This window comes from Dermacentor variabilis, chromosome 2 (genome assembly GCF_050947875.1).
Source record: "Dermacentor variabilis isolate Ectoservices chromosome 2, ASM5094787v1, whole genome shotgun sequence".
In the NCBI taxonomy this organism is placed as follows: Eukaryota; Metazoa; Arthropoda; class Arachnida; order Ixodida; family Ixodidae; genus Dermacentor; species Dermacentor variabilis.
The window spans coordinates 138,670,300-138,692,245 of record NC_134569.1 but is presented as its reverse complement, the minus strand read 5'-3'; the positions used below and the strand labels follow the sequence as shown (position 1 = coordinate 138,692,245).

At 46.6% G+C, this 21,946-nt stretch overlaps 1 protein-coding gene across 1 annotated transcript in view; it reads left to right on the top strand.

Annotated features, from left to right (window-relative positions):
- The first annotated feature begins 5,062 nt into the window (after window positions 1-5,062).
- The window catches only part of LOC142572773 (uncharacterized), a 124,230-nt gene continuing 107,346 nt past the window's right edge, over window positions 5,063-21,946 (top strand). Inside the window, exons 1-3 of the mRNA XM_075682116.1 lie at window positions 5,063-5,260; window positions 9,309-9,400; window positions 17,996-18,085. Of these exons, the coding sequence (XP_075538231.1) occupies window positions 5,214-5,260; window positions 9,309-9,400; window positions 17,996-18,085 (229 nt within the window). The 5' untranslated portion in view covers window positions 5,063-5,213. The remainder of the gene's footprint in view (window positions 5,261-9,308; window positions 9,401-17,995; window positions 18,086-21,946) is intronic.

The following is a 21,946-nucleotide window of genomic DNA, read 5'->3' as shown; positions in this document are numbered from 1 at the left end:
GACATGTTACCGTCAACTTTGCGGCAAAGCGCTACAATATCCTGGATATACGAAATGTATGATTCAGTAGATGACTGCGCGCGAGAGCCAAGTTCTTTTTTAGCGGCTAGCTGGTGACCCAAGGGCTTGCCGAACAAGTCGTTCAGTTTTTCTTTGCGTAGGTCCCAGCTGGTGAGATCGTGCTCATGCGTCTCGTACCAGACGCGTACAGTTCCCTTTAGATAAAATACCAAATTTGCCGGCATATAAGGGTATCGTCCCACCTGCTCTGTTTGCTGACACGCATGTAGCATGAAATCGAATCTTCGACATCCACGTCATCTGTGCCACAGAAGGTGCCCGGATCTTTTGGACGCGATAAGATGACAAACGGTGGGGACGGCTGCGGCGCGGTAAGTTCCGTCGCGGTGGGTGCTTCAGTGGCCATCGCCGAGGGAACAACGCGGCGGCCACTTCGGAGTTCCGTGCTGGGGTGATGGTGATAAACAGGCAGAGTACCCCGCACCTCCACCAGAAATTTTGCACAAAAAACGTATATTTACAAATATTTACAGGTAAGGTGAGCAGCTCAGGAGTGACAGCAGCCAATATGGCGAGGATGATGATGATGATGATGATGATGGCCTCATGTTATGGCTCATACTCACACTGGGGGATTGGCCAAGAATTGCGTGCTGAAACTATTACCTATCCTTTGAAGTGTTACAAATTCGACGAGGAAAAAAAAGAAAGAAAAGGAAACATACAAAAACAAACAGCCACCTCTACGTCTTCTTCATCGATGCTGGCCTAATGCGATATGGAATGGAATAGAATGGAAAAATTTATTGACTTTTTTAAGGTTTTAGCGGGTCGAGGCCGAAGTCTTCATTCTTGAAGCTTGGGTCCTCTTCAGCCATGGATGGGCCCCTAGTCCAGGGCTCCACTGAGCTGGGCCGCCTCGCACGCGTGTGCTATTATAGAGCTCTTTGAGCCTCTATATAGCTCGCGGCTGGTGAGCCAGCTCTCCCATTGCTCCGCACTTGGTGTTTTGTGTTTGTGGAATGCCTGGTTTCTTGTACACTCCCATGTAATGTGGTATAATGTTGGTTTAGCTCCACACCACGGACAGGTTGCGCTATACTGCGTGGGGAACATCCTACTTAGTATGTGTAAGTTTGGGAAGGAGCCCGTTTGCAGTCTCCGCCATCCTGCGGCCTCCTCCTTTGTTAATGCTTTATGTGGTGGGGGATATTGATATCTTAGCCCCTTATAGAGGTTTAATAGCTCTGAATAGCTGTTCCCGCAGTTGATCTGTGGCCCCTCTGGGGCAGTTGACGTTCCCGCTCGGCTGGTCATCCCTCGAGCTAGGCTGTCTGCCCCTTCGTTGCCTCTGATCCCTGCGTGGCTTGGTATCCAGATAATGTTATGTATAGATTTCTTCTGTCACGCGGCAATATCGCACGCTCTAACACTTGAATAAGATTTTTTTTTGAAACATTGTGTTTGCTGCAACCGTATTTAACTTCTCACAGAGAGTCTCCATTGCCTACGAACAATTTTCCTTAAATTTGGTCTTGGTGGCTCTTAATTTTCTGCCAAGGCAGGGGGCTAAATTCTGCCCCGCTCGTTAGACACGCTCATAACACTCTAAAGTGCTTGCATGCGTAATTTATTGCGAGAGCACCAATTACCTATCTACTTCGAACTTTACCTCCAGGACACCCATTATCTTGTCCTTACCGCCAGCAAACATAAGGAAGCTGCCTCCTTTAGTTCAGTGAGGACACCACGCGAACCTAAAGTATCACGCCTGGAAAAAATAAATGTATGGGGGTTCAGTAATTATTCGTAACGCCTGTAAATAAGCCAGAAACGTTAAAACTGCTCTACACATTGCACTTAATTTTAAATGTTGCCTATTCCTTCAGAGTATAAAATATCTGAAACGCGGAGTTACCTTGGGACATTGGAAAAGCTAGCTAATAGCAGCAGCATACTTTCGAGCACTTGCTTACAATTCTTTTAAAGGCTGTGTTTGATCAACGCGCATTTACCATCGCACCTAAGCTTGCTGTATTGTTCCCATCATGTTCGCTAAAATTTGACCTCAGTTGTAATTATGCCAGCGCAGCCGCCTAATTAAGTTTCGCACTGCTCGTATATAAAACAGGATAATAACGCTATGGACCACTTGTATGCATATTCTACTGGAAAATGCGCATTTAACTCAGCCATTTGGAACAATGACTGCACATTGGCCATACAATGCCCTAATTTTCCCCAGACATAGACAGATACGTTGTTTAGCTCACCGAGGACAACGAAGAAAGAAACTATGAATCTTGTATGATGCACGAAAACACTTGGAAAAGCGCGGGGACGTAGAAATTAACTGCAACACTCGCATCTAAAGCAGGAAAGTGAGTTCCGCAAAGCATTGTGTTTAAAATTCTCGCTATTTTCATGGAATTTCAACCGTCTCTCGAGCTGTTTTAGGAGTCTGGAAAACATTTCGATTAGCAGCAGTGTCACTCGGAACGCTTCACTAAGTAACTTTCTGCAGAGGCTGCAATGAACATACATGGAATAAACGTATATCGCTCGTCGCTCGGAGCATAGCCTCGTACTTCGAATAACTTTAAACACCGTGCCTCGCATATTTTACCGAGCGTAGGGGTGGGGGGGAGGGGGTCACGCCTAAATGCTGTCTATAACGCATAAAAATTGGGAGAAAGCGGCCATTCAGTAACTGTTTTCACAGCACATAAGCAATCTACACAGCGCAAATTTCCAGTACCCGTCACCAAAAAGTGGCCCTCATTTTTTGAAAATACGAAATATCAGTTGTTTTTACTCCTGCCGGCAAACAAGTGATAGTGTGGCTCTTATTTAGAAACAGCCTGAAAATGAAATCGCCAAGTCGGAAGCGACACATGCCTTTAGAAAAAAAATTAGAAAAGCCTAAAGCTTATTGGTAGGTATTGAAATGGCTCGCACGCTCGACCAAGGTAGTTCTCACGAGCATGTCTTCGATAAATCGTGACTACACAATGAAATTCCACGGTTATACCTGTAAGAGATATGATTAAATTTTTGATCGCGATAAAATACTGGGACTGCAACACTACGTAGGCTATGCCTGCACAGCGATTAAATAGTTCCAGCATTTGATAATCCGCCGATTTCATGCCGTACGGCACACCACTCGTTGGGCGCGGCTGATTATAATACTTTATGTGGACCTCGCCCGCAGGTCAATGGTAGCAAGCTGATTGTGTCTTCTTATACGGATATCTAAGCGGTCCCAAAAAACTGGACATGATGCAAGTTGCGCAAGCTGACAGTTTCTTATGGCGGGAACTTCCCAGCGCCAGGCGTTCTCCACAACGCGAGCGTGCTATGACGAATCCCCGCATCGTCCGCTACACAGCGTCCCGAGAAGACACAAATAACAATCCTCGCTGTCCAAGCAGGGTATGTGCAGTAAAGAAAAGCATTACTTATGTGTTCACTCTATTAAGAAAGAATATTAAGCTTCAATTGTAGGTTTGTTGGACTTTCCAGCGTTCAGCTGAAAAGTGCCCGCTTTCAAAAGTGTGTGGGGGGGGGGGGGGGGGGTAAATGACACACTTTGCCCCCTACACTTTTGACAGTGGGGGGCGGGGGAAGTGCCCCCACCCTTAACTTTCCCACCCTCGGTAGATACGCCTATGATCTGTCTTGTCCGCATTTCCTTCCTTTAACGCTGCGACCCCGGTACTTCCAAGTCACGAACGGCATGCGCGTTATCAGCATGACAGCGAATTATATTAATCTCGACAGAAAAGTAGCGAGCGCAGAATTTTCGAGAAAGGAAACGCAAGCAATCTACAGATCACGATTATCGTTGTGTGGCAAGATACGACCCAAAGGGTGTACACGTAGAGACTCCACGGTGTACATTCGTTTAAGAGCGAATTGGTCAACGCACAGTGCTCGCGCATCCGGTCAGTGACGCATATCGGCCTGTTCGGTGAATGACCGGATGCGCGAGTTTGTGTGTTGACCAACTCTCAAGGAGATGCATGGTCACCTGGCTTTTCATTGTCATCACTGTCGTCTGTGCACCATTTTTTGAAAATGTGACGATTCTTGGCAGGGTTAATTAGGACGAAAACCGACAGAGAAATACTTGAGGCGTTTTATACACAAGAGGAAGGAAAATGCATCAGTGTTCCGTCTATCTCTCTGAGCGATAAAGATCGTGATAGCACTTCTGAAAGTCTGGATTTAAAGATGAGTTAGGGCAAAATGGTGTGCTCATCAATTTAAAGATTTTGTACCTTGCTAAGTGCATTGCGCATGCGTTGGCGGTTTCGTGTTCGAGGGTGATCCGTGTTTTCATATGTCAGTGGCTAGTCCAGCGTTCTGGTGCCTCTTCTTTCTTTCGTGCTTGCGTCTCAATTTTTTCGCTGGTTTTCTCAAGTGTCAGCGTGAACCAACTCGCCCAGCAAGCAGCACTTCTACCGTTATACCGGTGTCAAATGATCACTTTCGATCGCGATCATGCCCGATGCGGATTGAAATTCTAGACCGCGATGGGCTACCTCACGCAGTTTGCGCAAAGGAACCAATTGCAGCCGAGAAATTCGATCCGGGTCCGGCTTGATCGCGATCAAAAGTGCGCCGAGTGACACCCGTATTAGTTGCTGCTTTTTTTTTCGTCTAGCTTTTTCTCTAGAGTGTAGTATATTAACTCTATGGATTACCCGCTTTGTTGCTATTAATTTTTTTGCTCAGCCTCACAGAACTATGTAACCATGTCTGTTACTCTGCGCTCTTCTAGTACTTCCACACATAGTAATTTTGTAGGAAACTCTATGCTTCCACAGGCGCTATGGCTAGCCATTGGGCTAGCGTGTGCCGCGGATATCTCTGAGGTCAAGCTGAATTTGACCCAATAATAGAAAAGCAACAGACGCTGTAACACTAGCGTAAAAATTAAATTAAAGATATTACTTGTTTGCACAAGATGCAGTTAAGTTGATTTATTTAGCTTATATATTTAACAAAACAAGTAAAAATTGTTGCTTTCCTCGGCGCAGCTGTGACGTCACGTTACCGCTCGTTCGAACCATTTCGAACCTTTAGTCAACGTCAAATGTCGTAGCTGCTAGTTTTCGCAATGAAATAAGCAATGTGCGTCGGCTTTCATTAATTCCACTCTCGGGCAAGCAGCCCATGCAAGTAATATGTCGAACATCAAGGTAGCTGTCAGGCTGAGGCCTCCCATTGAAAGGTGAGTTGGAGTTACGTTATGCGATTATAACTGTTTCGTACTAACTGCTTGTAGTGCGAGGCGTCGTTGCGTCTAGCATTTCGTGGGTCAAATTTCATACGTCCTACCATATAAATAGTGCAGCTGCATCGAATTCACAGCAGAACAATCAACAATGGAGTAGTTACGATGTGGTGATAACAATGCGCGTTCGGCAGGATTGTTGCTTTTACAATAGACTCTGTTATTTCATCGCTCTATTGCTGGGGCATAACTGTGGCATTGGGAACAACACACCCTTTTATTCTGCTCAACATGCACTTCCCGTTCCCCTTCTCACGTTTTCTTTTTTTGCTACAGTTAACTGTCAGCTTGCTTTAAAACTCGAACGGATGCGCAAATGACCTGGCCACCAGCTGATCACGTGCATCGAAACAAATAGCGCGTTCTACTTCAGGCGTGAAGCTGCAGAAAGTGTTTAATAGCAGTTAATGTAGTGCATAACTCCACAGTCCACCCAGGATTACGAAAAGTTAAAGCCATTGATTTAGCATCGCCGACAACATGTCGAACACCCCATCTAACATGGTAGCGCTTTCACTAAAGTGGCCGTATATGCGTGACGATACTCTGCACACTCAAAGTGAAATAGAGCGGCATTTAATATGCAGGAAGTCCAATCTGGCTCCAGCTCGGTGCTTTTCTTTTTTTCTTTTTTCCAGCCACCGTTGAACGGAAGTGGCAGAAACAGGTGCACTAGCGTGTACAGGTGCCTCAGAAAGTAAACGGAGCACGCGAGTGAAGGCCGAACCCGTGATGTTCTGCACCTCACAGAAAAATTCCCATTCGTAGAAATGAAAGTTATCTATTCCTCAGCACTTCTACCCACATGATTAGAAAAAATATTCCCATGAATTTCCCTGAAAAAAAAGTTCCTTGGCAAACGTGGTTGTTAGATGAAAGTTACGTTGAGTGACCTTGCAAGGTTTATTGGTCACTTCCGTGTATAACGCGTAAAACAAACATTCACTTTCTAATGTTTACTGTTCAGTTCTGGGCATTTCTGCCGCATAGTCCAAAATTTGTCATCCAGCTTTAAAGTGATTCTCAGTTGTTTAACCAAGGAAATATTGACGCAGCAGTCTGCACTTCATGCCTTGTACCAACCATCATAGGAGCTTTTCAATAATGGAGTATAAGAACTTGAAACTGACTGATTCTTAGTTGATCCCGTCCACTGACATTGATGTGCTGTGGATAGACTTCACAATGTCTTGTTCACTAGCATAATTTGAGTGTTTACTCCATGAATCGTAACTTTCCCGGAATATCTCAATGATTTCCCTTTTCCCTTTCCTCCAAAATTGTGGGCAGCAATTCCCTGAAAAGGGGAAATACCTTCACGGAACATTACTGGGCCAAATTGCATCTCCGTGCATCAACGGTGGCAGCATGTACTACAGAGTACGCATGAAAAAAAAAAAAAAATCTGTGGTGGCAGTGTGACACACTTTTGACCACTGCTTTATCGACTGCTCATGCAAACAAGTGTTTTTCGTAACCGCAGCTGCTAGGGAAGCTTCTTGCGCTTACAGCAACCATTTATCAACTGTGAGCAGCTCTTGCCAGAAGCATTTGCTTCCTGCACGTGCAGTATGCGTCGCTGCCTGAGCTTCGTTTCTTGAGGCATGCGATGATTGCTCTTGTTAACAATCACCGTCATCTCGCTGCGAGCGGGAACATCATGATGATGGTGCCGCATTAAGTTGATTTCAAAGAACGATAGACTCCCGCTATGTGCGATCAGTTAACACTTTTTATTCAAAGACCTAAAAGCAAATATTTTCAACGGAAATCAATCTGACTGGGTGGGACATAGAGGAGAAAACTGCTCCAGCTAAAGGTAAAAAAGGTCAGACATTTCGGGATTGGTGCGGTCCCTTCTTTAAGGGGTGACTGAAGCGACCGAAAAAAGTCTTTTAAGCTCCTGTCTTTGTGTTGCCGATTCCTCCTCTCTGTAGCGCCGCAAGCGCCTTGAGCATGCACAAGGTGAAGTGTACTCAATGACCGATGGATGTTGCTGGAGTATTTTGTATGTGCTACGACTCAAGGAGGTGTCTTGTCGTGTTGGTCTTGCCTTCGACCACAGAGGTGGCTTCCAAATCAATCGCATGGTCATGCATCTCGCAGCGTTCAGGGAGAGCGCTGTGCTAGGCTTTGAGCTTTCGTATATCGTTCTTGTTCTGGTGGATTCTGTCAGAAAAGCTATTGTTTTCATCAATGTAAGTGGTGGGGCAATTTGAACAAGACCCTTCAGAAACAATCCCCTGGCATTTCTCCATGGATGGTCGGTCCTTTGGCTGCATGAGCAACTGTGTGAGTGTTCACACTGGATTCTTCATGTACTAAAAGTTTCTACAAAAAATCTTGAAAGCACTTCTCATCTCAAGAAACAAAGCTGGGCCAAGGACACTTGCCACATATGCAGGAAGCAATTGCTTCTGGAAAGAGCTGTTTGCCGCCGACAAATGACTACTGCAAGTGCAGAATCCCCCCTAGCATCGACAGTTAAAAGAAGCGCTCCTTCGTTTGAGCTGTCAATGAGGCAGTTGTCAAAAGCATATCACATAGTCATTGCAGATTTATCTTGTGCATGCGCAGTAGTACATGCTGCTGCCGCTAGTGTATTTTGATGCAAGGTCCATTTGATTCGCGTGCACCACTGTGAAGCGTTTCATGGCAGGCTACAAGAAGTCCAAAAGTTGCCCAGCTCGAATTCAGCAATGCAGGCATAACACAACATGTGAAATGAATGGGGAGCTGCAGATGCGGTTAGTCTGCATAATCTGCATCGTCCATGTTAGTTTGAGAGGCATAGTAAAAATATGGCGGATCCCAACCTGCAGGTATGGTTTGCTTCTTAGGCGTTTGGTCTTAAAAACAGAAAAAAGCTGTTCCTGCGTACAGATAAGCAACCTACAACCTAGAGCACATCTTGAACTGAACTTCTGTCTTCTTTGGTAAACATGCAGGAGATCTTATTTTTCCCTCGGCATTACAGGGCAATACACATCAAAGTAAACCACTAGTCCTGACATATTATTGGGGCACGTTTAATCTGGAACAACGTCGGTTTGATCAGCACGAACAGTTGAATAGTGTCCACATGCATGAAAATTTAAGCACGTAAACAACACATCCGGTGTTGTATATACGCAATAGGTGTGTGTAAGCGGTGTTTAAATCATGCATATGCCGGGGTTCTGTGTCGTTGACTGCGCTGCTGCTTTGCACTTGCATGTCGGCACCATCAGTAGGGAGAGTGCAGAAAAATTGTGAACCAGTACTACATTTGTGCTGAACCTTTGGAAACGAACGGCACGATTCAGAGGATGTCATTGCTGTACCGCTGAACACGAATGGCAAGATGCAGCACATTGTGAACTGGCTAAAATGATGTAGGCAGATTGAACAAACCTTCGGTTTGGCTGACATTCATATCTTCTGTTTACTTTCTGGGATGCCTGTACACTGTCATACAAAAGGTTAGGCACAGGTGCATGTCAAAGAACACCGTCTACTACAATGTCCCTCATAGACCACATGTGCACCTTTGGGGCATCAAGCCTCAGTTATTCATAGTATGTGCGACATTGGAATATGAAGCCCTATCAATTATGAGTGGCGATGGCATCTGTGCAAGTCACTTCATCTTGTTTTTCTGCAAGCATGCAATTCTTTTTCCATTGGGGTTGTGGTTTTTATTTTGATCATAAATGCTTTCTTGAAATGAAATGCTATGTAGACCAGAATTTTCAGTGCTTGTAGGTTGCAGCCATCTTTTCTTGGGGACTGTGGAAACTGGTGAATGAGGGAGAGGGTTGGCGCTCAGCCAGGTTCTTGTTGCATGCGCAACCCTGTCACTGCACCGGCCACACCGACAGATGGTGACTGAGGTCAGGATTATGTATGCTTGCTCTAAATGGGGGTGCGGCAATAAAAATGTTCTGGTCTGTGTAGTAACAAGTCTACTTACCATGTTTTACCAGTATTTTTTTTTCTCTTTTAGGGAGATAAACAATGGCGAAAAAGCCATCTGGAAGGCACATGGCAACACTATATATATGGAATCTGGAAAAATCAACTCACTCCACACATTCGGTTTGTATACTTCAATATTTTACTGCTCTGGCACTTCAACTTCTGTAGTGCTGTATTTTTCAATTTTTACAGTAGGCATTGAGTCGCAAAGTTTGGCTAACCTACACTGATTGCTGTACATAAGTGATCGCACTTGTGTGAAGTAGTCAAATGAGCGGGTCAAGCGCCAAGAGCTGTTTTGGCTCTATCTTATCCGAATCACAGCCGAGAAAGGGGCAATCACTCGATCATTACCACTTCTTGACAGCATCAAAGCATGCATACCTGGTAATTGACAAAGTAGCACATGCATGCCATACGCATGCTCGTGGTACTCTGCATGTGTATGCAAAGCCCACTGCTCAACAGCACAAGGCAAATATGATTTGATCTGCACAATAAGCAGTGACAGATTTCACAAACATTAACTTCACTCTTATTATACTTTGATTTGTATAGAAGGGCCTTAATAGTATGCTTGCCTTGTTTAAAAGTTGGTTGAGGGATTATACAAGTTGTGTAATTTGACACAAAGATCACTTGGTGTTGGGGCCTTGGTCAGATGAAGTGCATCTGCCTTTAGTTTATTCATCCCTGACATTGTACAGTCGATCCCGGATATATCGAACTCGAAGGGGATCGTGAAATAGTTCGATATATCGATAATTCGAAATATAAAATATGCATGTCAAAAGCGTCTCTAAGAACTCCACACATCTCGAGGCAGTTTCCTGATGTCGTTACTAACGGGAACTTGCCGATCTGTGCCTCCAAGGCGTGTAAAAAAACAAAAACACAGCGCAATGACCAGAGCCCTTTATTTCGGAAGAGAAAAATCTCTGACCTCTGCTTGCTTTTTCTTCTGCACCATCAAGTTCATTAAACTGTCCTCATGCTTATTGACAGTGTCCAAATTAGAAAGGCCAGCTCCTTCCATTGTGCCACAACAGCAGCGAATGACGCTGAAAGCTGATGCAAGTTCAGCTGTAGTGCATGGTGATTGGTCCTCTTTGTCGGAACCTTCGCTGCTGCTTGAGTCTACGTCCTCGTCACCCATGATGCCAGCCATAACCTCTTCATCAGCGCGACTCGCTACAGCTTGGACGCCATCGTCAGCACTGACAAAATCGCGTGCTGTAACGCCGCCTGGGATGGTGCCTGGAAATGCCGAGAGCTCGCGAAATTCGCTGTTTAGGCATCCAGCGTCATCGTCTTCACTGTCAAGACATCAGTTGTCTGCAGCTACCACAAAGCCTGCTTTGCGGAAGCAGTTCACAATTGTGCTGTTCTTCACGTCGTTCCAAGCACCAACCAGCATTAGAATGGTTCCGAGGAGGTCCACCTTGAGTTCGGTTCCTAATCGAAGGTTGATTAGGAGCCTCTGCACCAGTCGTCTGTAGCCAACCTTAAACGCTTTCACAATGCCTTGGTCGAGAGGCTGAAGTTTTGCTATTGTGTTTGGCAGCAGAAGGAACGAAGGAAGGAAAGAAACTTTATTTTCCAAGAAAAGTAGGCGAGCGTGGTTGGGCCCTTAGTCCAGGGCTCCACTGGCGCTAGTGGCTCGCAGGGCTTGGTCCAGGAGAGCCACTTGACTCTCCTTTCCCTTGTCCGCAAGCCATGCCGCCCACTGCCTATTTAACATAAGTGGATGTGCAGTTATGTATGGGCTAGTGGTATGTGAAGGCCGTTCCAGGCACTCCCATGTGATATGTTGTAGTGTGGGTTTGTTAGAACACCATGGACAGACGTCCAGAAATCTAGGTGGGTTTATTTTACTGAGTTGATGCAGGTTGGGGAAGCTGTTTGTTTGAATGCGTCGCCAGTCCCTGCTCTGCTGTTTGTTAAGGGCCTTGTGTGGATGACCGTACTCTCTGCGTTCCTCCCGCTGTTGTAGAAGAATGTCACGAGTGCTTGGAAGAAGACCCGTGCTCGGCTCGGCTGCATCTTGGTTGTTGAATCCTCGAGCTATACGGTCCGCCGCAACGTTACCCTCCAAGCCCTAGTGAGCCGGACACCAAATAATGTCGTGTTCTGTCAGGGTTCGTCCCAGAATTCTGCGTACCATTTTGGGTACTGTTCCTTTGAGAAACAGGTGACACGCTGTCTGCAAGTCGGAGAGTATGACTGCCGATTCGTTTCTGTGTTCTGCGTCTGCTATGACCACGGCTATTGCAGCCGCTTCGGCCGCGCACATGGACCGAGTTACGACTGTGGCCGTTATGACACGTTGTTTTTGAGTGACTGCTAGCATGTGAGTCTCTCTACTGGCTCTGCTAGCGTCTGTGTAGTACACGGTAGAACCTTTCCCAAAATGATTCTGCAAGGTTGCAGCTCGTGCTCGTCTTCTACCTGCATGGTACATTGGGTGCATATACTTTGGTATCGGTGCCACCGTAATATGAGATCTCATGTCCCTGTTTAGTAACACTGTATCCTCGTCGCAGTACAGCGGTCGTGGCGTGAAGCCCAGCTTTTATAGAACTGCACGTCCCTGGTTCGTTACGGAGAGCCGCTCTCTTTGAGCTATGAGGACCGCGCTCGCGTATTCCTCAAAGGTGTTGTAGATGCCCAGTTTCTCAACTTTATCGGCTAAGGCTAAGCGCTGCCTTGAAGGCTTTCCTTATAATTGTATTAGCCTGTTTCATCTCCTGGTTTTGTTAGTGCTTGGTACAAGAGTGCGTACGCGACCCTGCTAATTATAAAGGCGTGGACCAGCCTGGTCGTTTCTACTTCAGTTAGCCCATCTTTACTGCTGGATATTCTTTGTATCATACGGGCTACCCATTCGTTGCTGTTGCTCTCAACTTTTGGATGGTGTGTGTGGTGCCTCCGTTCTGGTTGTACCCACATTCCCCGAATGTGCAGTATTTTCACCTCCCTAATGGGACATTCATCCAGATGTATCATTATTGGTACAAATAGTTTTGCTCACGTATTTAGTCCTGGTTCTGGTCAGCTGGCTCTTCTCAGGGGAACATTTCATCCCTGCTCCGTCCGTGAAAGCCATTATCTTGTCCACTGCTCTCTGGAGTGTGTCCTGTTTTTCCGTGTACGACCCTCTTTGTGGGGGGGGAGGGGGTGTTCAAAGGGTTATGTCGTCCGCGTAAATTGCGACGCCTGAATCTGGGTCCTTGAAGAGGATAGGAGAAAGTATAGCTCCTTGTGGGGTGCCTCTGTTCGGGAGGTCGAAAGTGTTGGACCTAGCGGATCCCAAACCTGTTGTGCCAGTTCGGTGCGTCAGGAAGGACCGAACATACGCGTGTATGCGATGGCCACAGTTTATGGACTCCAGGTCTTCCATGATCAAGTCATGGGAGATTGCATCAAAAGCTTTCTTGATATCGAGTGCCAGTATAAAATTGTCACTCGAGCCTCTGATCGGGTGCAGGACATCGTACTTCAGAAGGAGAAACGCGTCCTGAGCTGATACGTGTGGCCTTAAGCCAAACATATTGCTGGGTAGATAGTTTTCCATCGCTACATAATTCGACAGTCTGGTTAATATCACTTTTTCAAACTTTTCCACGCATGATGTCAGCGAAATCGGTCTTAGGTTCTGGATATCCCTGGATTTACCCGGCTTGGGTATTAGGGTGATATTGGACTCTTTCCATTCTATTGGGAGTTCTCCACCCTCAGTCCAGACTTTCTCATTAAAGAAATCCATGATTTGTGTTAGGGCTGCGTCACTGAGGTTTCGGATCATGGCATTGGTAATCTGATCATTTACTGAAGGCGTATTTTTTGGATAAGATTGTGCTGCCGCATATATTTCTTCCAAGGTTATAGGTGCGTCTAAATCGGGTTGCTCTATTCCTTTGTATTCCACGAGTAACAGCTCTGTAGTAAGGTTGTGCCCGACATATATCTCCTTGATCCTTCTCTAGGGTTTTGAGTGTCCTGTTCGCCACTGTTTTTGTACCTCCGGGGTCCATCATGCTTCGCAAGACGTGCCATGTCCGCTTAGTACTCAGTGTGCCTTTGAGTGAGTCAGTAAACTGTCTCCTATTGGTGTCACTCAAACGTTGCACATACTCATTAGCTTGCTGTGCTAGCTGGGTTATACGCATTTTCAGCTTTCGATTATGTTCCTGTCTCCTCCAACGTTTGGTGAGGCTTCTTCTGGCATCCCACAAATGAAGTAGGTGTTTATCGACCGCCGGAGTTTCAGTGTTTGTTTTAATCTCCTTTGTTACCCTCGCGTGTGTCCTTTTGATTTGTGCTGTCCCTGTGCTGACGTAGGTCAGGTCTCCATGAATGTCTAGCCCTTCGCGGAATTTCACCCAGTCCGAGATCTTGGCTTTCCTGATCACCCTTCTTATCGTGGCTGCACTGAGCTTTATACTCAAAATGAAATGGTCGCTGCCAAGATTTTCTCCTAGATTCGTCCACGTCGTGTTCCTTGCGGTGTTCGTGAATGTCAGATCTGGTGACGTGTCTTTTGAGACACTATTACCAATGCGTGTGGGGAGATCTGGCTGTGTAAGCTGGTATAGGTCGTACCTTTCCACTAGGTCTGCTAGCATTATTCCTTTGGGGTTTCTTTTGCAGTAGCCCCAGCTAGAGTGCTGTGCATTAATGTCTCCAAGAAATATGTTTGTCCTTTCCTTTTAGAAGGCCCAATGAGTGCACTAGCATATTCTCGAAGTCGTCCTGTTTCTCTCAGGGAGGGCTATAAACATTGATTATTACCGTTTTAGGCCAGCAGCGCTTTCGAAGCCAGACCATGATTACGTGATGTTAAATAGGCTCGTTCCCTGCATAGCTAATACTGAGTGCCACGTCCTTCTTTGCGAAGGTAGCAATTTGTGGGTGCTCCGGGGTATTGTAGCACACATAGCCCTTCAGATTTACTTGGTGTTTGCCTACCTACTGTACACATATAACATCGGGAGGGACTGGAGACGATTAAATGAATTTTGTGAAATTGCCGAGCTTTTTCCGCAGTGAGCAGCAATTCCACTGCCAAATTTCCACTTGTTCGGTCTGTTTACAATTACTCTGTCTAGCCATGATTGGTGTTCTCGTAACCCAGTCCTACTTCTTTCGATCGTCTGCTGGGAGAGCCTGGGCTTTCACTAGTTCTCTTGTGAGGGTTCTGCATCTGGCTTAGGTCGCTAATGGTGCGTTCCATCTATCCTAGTTTGGGAAAGACAAGCTGCATCTGCTGTACGAGGTAGGCTAGCGACACTGTTTGTGGTTGCTGCGCTGTCAAGGGTTGCACAACGGGTGCGTTCACTTGGCCTGGCGTGTTGCTCGATTGTTAAATGTAGTGCCTCGAGGTGTGCCATCTTAGACTTAACCTCCTCTAATTCCGTTTTGAGTTGTCTGTTCTAGTCTACTACCCTTCTGTATTCAGGGTGTTGCGTGATCGGTGGTGTAACAGATGTATGTTTGGCAGTGAGAGATACGATTTGCGCCCAGCTTACCTGATTCACCTGTGGCTTGCTCTGTGCCAGGGATGCCCCAGGTGACTTGCTTCTCGGATGGGCTTTCGCCTTCGTATTTTCCTGTGTGGTTGGTCTTGACCTCGACGTGGTCCTTCAGCACTGCTGCCCTGATTGTCCGTGCTCCGAGCGGTTGCTTGATAGCATGCAGGTTCTTGAGCGGCTCCTGTTGGTCGCACCTCGTCTGCCCGCCAATTCCGATTCTTTGTCCTCCTAGGAGAACCAGCAAGGTGCTGGCTTGTGTGGTTTCTTGGGTGGTTTCGCTGCTTAGTTTTGTACAGGCTTGAGGCGTTTTGGGCAACTGCGGTCTCCAGTAAGATGGTCCCCAGAGTGAATTGCACAAGTCGGGGTACAGTTGTGAGTTACTTCTGGGTTGCGCACTCCGTAGGTACGGCACTTGGGCAAATCTGGTTGCGGGCACACGTCGGTGCGATGGCCAACTTCCCCACGCGCTCGGCAGAATTGGACAGTGTTACGAAAAGGAATGCACTCCTTCTCACCTCCTCTGTAGTAAATGTATCTTGGTAGGACGTCTCCGAAGAAAGTAAGGAGAGCACTCTGAGGGTCTCCCAACATCCGGGCCTCTACCAGCTCCAGCCCTGGGTGCGAAAACGGATGCTCGCTTTGAGGGTCTCAGACGGAGTGTGCGGCTCTATACCGCGGATAGCACCTCTCCTGGTTCCTTCGCCTGGCGTGACGTAGACATTGACTAGGTGCGGTCTTCCATTGATCTTCAAAGACATGACGCTGCTCATCACGATTGCGACGGTCGCATTCAGGGTGGACGCTAGTGCTATGTTGGAGCCCGACCGAATGCGGAAAAGAACTGGTCCCACCTGATTTTTCCTTGACAGGCCTCCGCTAGTGGTTACATTCCGCAGTGGCAGTCCCTGGTGAGGTCGAAAGACCACTTGCAGCTCATCCTTGGGTAGTGGTGGGGGCCTGCGTCTCGTAGGCTGACCCCGGCGTTTTGGCTGGTTGTCCGCTGTGTGCTTGCTGTCCGCGGAGAAGTCCCCTCCTCACTGTAAATTCCTCTCCTTTGCCTGTTTCTTCCATGCTCTGAGCGATTGGGATATCTGCTGACCCTCCTCTGCGCGGTCAGTCTCTGTTTGGGTGGGAAAATGTGCGTGGACGCCATAGTGCAATTCCCGCCCGGTTGTTGATCGTCCAGGTTTTGGGCGGCAAAGTCCATAACCTCTTCGCTCAAAGCCAGTGCGGGTTGTTGAGCCATCGGATGCGATTCCGTAGTCGATGTCATGGTCGTCACTGTAATTGCGGCAAGGTCGTGGTTGACGTCTTCAGGCGCGCGTCTCCCGGCGTCGCCGCTGCTCCCCTACTCGGGGTGGCAGAGGCTTCGCATGGGGGAAGTGACAGGTGGCCGTCAAATCGTGAAAAATGGTCCGAGTTCGGTGAGAGTTGTGTCCACCGATGCCGGAGCACTTCTCCTTCAAGCGGGTGACAATTTCCGGACGGTTTCAGGGGATGAACCACCCGAAAATGTAGATCATGCGGAGGTCGATGTGCACGTGTCTGCACTGGTCGGCGTCCATAGGCGTTTTTGGCAGCAGAAACTTGAGGGTGATGTGCTTTAATGGGCAGATGACATGATGGGCCGAACAATTGTCAAGAAGGCAAACTTTGCGGCCAGACTTCTCCAGTTCGGCATCCCACGGCTGTAGCCACTCAACGAAAAAATTGGGTGTCATCCAAGCTTTCTTATTGGACACGTATCGAACCGGGAGGCCTTTCACATTCTTAAAGCAGCGTGGCGACCTGCTCTTTCCGATAACAAACAGCCGTAGTTTGCATGACCCATCCATATTTGCAGCAAGCAAAATTGGTACGCCCACTTTGCTGTTCTTTCCACCATGGCATGCAATGCCCTTCAGATGCAGTCTTGTTTCGCAGCATTTGCCAAAACAGTGCCATCTCATCTGTGTTGAATATTTGCAACGGCGAAAAGCTGTCGGAAATATTTGGCCACTCTTCGGACAACCACTTCTCTATGTGGCTTGTGCTAGTTGCCTCGCTTTCACCCGAAAGGGTCTTTCCGACGATGCTGTAGCGACTCTTAAATTGCTGCTGCCAACCAGTGCCACCAGTGAAGCTTTCTTCTCCGAAGGCCACAGCAAACCATTTGGCCTTCTCCATGAGCATTGGGCCGCCAACAGGTATGTTCTTGGCACGTGTCTCCTAAAACCAGGCGTACAATGCCTTCTCGACCTTGTCAAAGGTTGGGACGCGCACATGACACGCTCCAGGGCGACTGGACTGCACTGCCTTCAGCTTAACATAGGCTTTGTTCTTGGGAATAGTACTCGGGGTGTTGCGAGGCATTTTGAACACCGCGGCGGCCGACGACCTTTTCTCGCCAACTTTTGTTGAAAAATCCAAATTCTTGCGGTTTTTTTCGCGACCATGGCTCTGGAACACGTGCCAAAAGCGGAAAGAAAAACGCACTGCACCACACGAGTCTCAAGCCTTCACGTTGGCCTCGTGAATAAAAGGAACAAAGCGAATCAAAAGACGCACCGCTCCGCGTCTCCGCACTACCACAAGCCCAAGCTGCATTGACCTCGTTCGTCTCGCTGCACCAGCGGTGACAGCCAACCAAAACACAGGAAACGGGCGCCTGCGGTCAGCATGGTTTTCCCTCCTGCTTCCCTTTCACACCTAGTCGCACTCAAAGTGCACCTCGTCACGTGCCTTTTACCCACACGCCCCTTTCTCAGAGTGCGGGGCGGCGCGCGTGATATCGCGGGAACATCGCGAGAGCTTCGTGAGGAGAAGCGCACTTGCGGGGGTGGGATGCGATGGGAGAAGCGCACTTGCAGGGGTGGGGTATGGTGGGAGAAGCGTACTTGCCGGGGCGCAGCTCAGCACGAAGTTCGATACATCGATATGCCGGTGCACGGGAGTTCTATATACGCTAACAATAGCGCTATTTTGCATGGGATTCCCAAGGGGATTTTTCAACTGTTCGATATAGGCAATAATTCGGTATATCCAGGTTAAATATATTCGGTATCTACTGTATGTCTAAACCAAACTGAAATTAACATTCAGAAAGTTCAGTATGGCCATGTGCTATATATTAGTGTTCAAACTTGAGCACTGAACAAAAATGTTTTTGCAGTCCCCACTAATTCACCATGTTTTCCTTCCACAGACCATGTTTTTGACTCTACAAGCACCAACCTTGAAGTTTATCAAAAGTACTGCCACCCAATTGTGGAGTCAGTTATGCTAGGCTTCAATGGTAAGCTCCTTGCAGCATGAGGATGAACCAAAAGGGCTTTACCACTGTGTCTTTTGCTGCCATGGGTGATAATGTTCAAGCGAAGAGACAAAGGTAGCGATATGGGCTTGTTGGTACATTTTGACTGAAGGGAAGTCAAGTACAGAGAAGCACCAGGACAAAAAAAGGAGGCATGGTGGACACAAAAGCACCTGTTTGTCCACTGTGCCTCGTTTCTTGTCCTCGTGTTTATGCTTAACTTCCCTGGAGATGTCGTGGGAGGATTACAGGTGAGCAACGGGCAGACCCCCTCCCCTCCCCCTTTTTTCTTCTTTCTTCTTATACTTGCAGCCAGTTTTTCCTGATTGGCTGATGTGATGCATAGCCTCCATTGCACAGAGTTAGTGAGATGAAAATAAAGCATAGCACAGCTGTTGTGCTCTCACAAAAAGAGCGACTTCTCAATGTTTGCCTGTACAACTAGCCATTCATTTTATGTGGTGAATATTGCGATACTGAAGAAGGCCTGCTGTGTTGCTCCTCAATGTAGTGCGAACAGCGAATGTTTGTTTTCAAGAAAATGCAGCTATAGAGTGGGTGACTTATACCCCTGTCACACGGTAAATCTAATGTCATTACCAACAAAAAAAAAAAAGACATTTGTTAGGGTTAATATCATTATCACGGCGAAAACTAATGTCATTTGAAAATGATGACATTGACGATAGTAAAAGAAAGGCACTCAAAAATAGCCTCAAACTCACCTTTATCCAATAATTATTTTCTAATATGCTAAATTACCTTCGAATATGGGATCGTCCCTTTCATACCATAGTGTTCGATCACTAACTTATGAACATTGCCAATGAAGTGGAGTCAAGCCAAGCTGAAGGTCAGGCAAGCAACATGGCGAAAAGCATGATGACTACATCTGCCAAAGTGGTACGAGAAGGGCAGTTGTGTGTCATTGCCATTCTGATGTGCATGCAGGCTCCTAATATCCACATTTTTGGTGTGTGCCACGGGAAAACATGTGCATGCTTTTACGTTAAGTTAACCAAAGTGACCGCGGCCGATGCTCCAGAGTGAACCAACACGACTGCCGCAGCGAAAGCGAAGAGCTGTCTAGTCACTGGATTGAGAGTAGCTTTCTGTAATTATGCACTATGATGCACTTCAATGTCGTTAATTAGGTAATAAAATCAATAAAACAATAGTTATTTTTTTAAACAAAAAAAAGAAGCACATACTGTTTGCGAAACTGACTGGTAGGCTCATGGTGTCGAGGATACACATTCAGTTCTAAAACAAATGTAAATGAGTTTGGCGAACTCATTCGTTTGTAAATGTCATTTTCGATTAATGTAATTTGTTGTAAATGACATTAGATTTGCCGTGTGACAGGGGTATCAGGCAAGTATGTGTACCAAAGAATTGTAAATGTGTGACATGTTCAGCAATTTGGCATCATACACCTTGAACAGCTGCCTGTACTGCTCAAGTTCACCTTAGTGCTGGTTTATGAATGCTTCAATTATGCATTGAAGTAGGGCGACGGTTGTGCAAGATTTCTTATTTACCTTTAGTTAAGCAGGCAATGTGCAAAAGGGGCAGGATGTTTTGTGACATGGACAGAAAGTGAAAAGAATTGCTGCGAAGGGTGACACACAGCTGCTGCTGCTGTTAAAGAGCAGCTGAAGATAATGAAAGGAAGTAGAACATAGGACAGTTTGTGAAAGCAATTAGGCCACTTCTGCGACTGCTGTTCACATGTTATAAGTGACAACAGTGTCAAAAGTCATAAAGGACTCTTAAAACGCTTGAGCACCCCCTCAAACCTTATTGTGCACTTACTACCATCTTCAGTTCTGCTTATAATGACATTTTATCATGATAGCAATTTTACGGACACTTGATATGCATTTGTGCTGCATTCATGCGCTCACGCTTCCACTACCATGGAAGCATGATGGCGCAGTGCATTTGGCTACAGAAATGATGAAGCCACATGGACACACCATTACGCTCTGCTGCGGAGCCAGGTTCCGCCTTCTGCTGCTGGCATGAACATTCTACACACACCAGTTTTTGTGCTGTGCATACGGTGGTCTGAGTGGAAGGGACAGTAAACTTCAATGATGACAACTAAACTCGTGAGCTTTCCACAATTTTTTTACATGTGTATATGTGTAGTTTCTTGTAATTTTGACAAATGAATAACACAATGAATTTTGTAACTTTTCTTTTTTTCAGCATGACCAGTGAAATGCATTTGGCATTCCTGGTATACTTTCTACAGATACATAATTGGCAATAAATAAGCGGCTTTCATAAAAATGGCACTCTTTAAAAAAATTTTGTTTGGAGTTTGCTTTGGCAGATAAAGGGTGAAAAGGACACTAAACGGCAGCCCTAAATTAGTGTATTCTTTCAAAGCCCTATCCTTACTTCTTTGGCACCAATTCATCGATTACTGAGAAAATTAAGGCCAAGCTTCCCCCTTTTCAATCTTCGCACACAAATTGCGACGCCAGTGTCAGTGCCACGTCAGATTTCACACCATTTTCATATGTTTGGGTCATTTCTGTGTTCAGGTCTCCACACTGGGTCTCTGCTTACATTGGAATGCAGTTCAACACTTTCTTATAGGCAAACCTTTAGCCATCCCCGAGCGACCACTGTCAAAATGTGCAATATCGCGTGGAACTAGTGCGGGAACTTCGAAATTGTGTCGCGACCCACTCTGTTTTTTCTGTCCTTTCCAATTTGACAAACCTCCACTCACTGTGAGAGTGATGTTTGTATTAAGTGCATCCTGCCAGTGTTGTTTAGCCTAGCTTGATACAGTAGACCGTCGTTCATACGTCTAACAAAAAAACACGAGAAAAATGTACTAACTGGGAAAACGTACGATCTGAAGTAACTAAAAAAATTGGCAGGCTCGATTGTTGACATGTGTGTAATGCTTAAGCTGGGGCTGCTCCGGCGGTCTGAGATGCGTGTTGTTTTCTTATTGCGCGCTGTTTTAAGAGGGCGGCAGGCAACCGAAACAAGATCGAGCTAGAGGGTGACGCCGGATGCCGCCGAAGCGAAACGTGATGCCCACATCGTGCCACCTGCAGCGGGGAATGGCAGCGTGTTTGGATTATCGCCTTCTAAAAGCTTGCAATATGCTACCAATGGCACTACGCACCATGCGCTGTAATACAGATGGGTGAAGATGCTTATCGCAATAAGTCTGACGGCAATAGCTAGGAATGCGGCGTGCGTGGTCATTTTTCATGTGAGGCAGGTGGCTATGTACTGTTTTCGATAGCGTGTTCCTTACGGCTTTTCTTGTTCACATGGGATCTAGCAGCCAGAAAACATGTATGATCGCAGTCTGCAGCAGGGAACAGCGGCTCATTTCGGTTATCGCTTAAAAGTGTGCGCTATGCTTCCGACGGCACCACGCGCTGTGAAACAACTAGTGGAAGATGCTTATCGCAGTAGGATTGGCGGTGATAGCCAGGAATGCCTCGTGCAACGACTGCGCAGAAAACTTTTTTGGTACCAAAATGAGAAACTGAGTGCGCGCCGGCGTTTTCACGTGAGACTGGCAGGCGAGTATTGCAGTGAAGCTGCCGTGGCAAGCAGCTATGTACTGTACTAGATCACGCTTACCTCGCACATTTTCTTGTTTACATGGGATCTTGCAGCCGGAAAATGTGTCATACTATTGCAGTTTGACGATGTACTGAACATTGATGCCGAAAAATCATGTTTTCTGGGAATGTATGAACCAGTAAAAAATTAGAACTCTGTTGGGTCATTTTTCGTGTTCTCGATTGCAAACGTTGGCGCCGGAAAAACGTGCGTAATGGGAACACATCAATGAGGTTC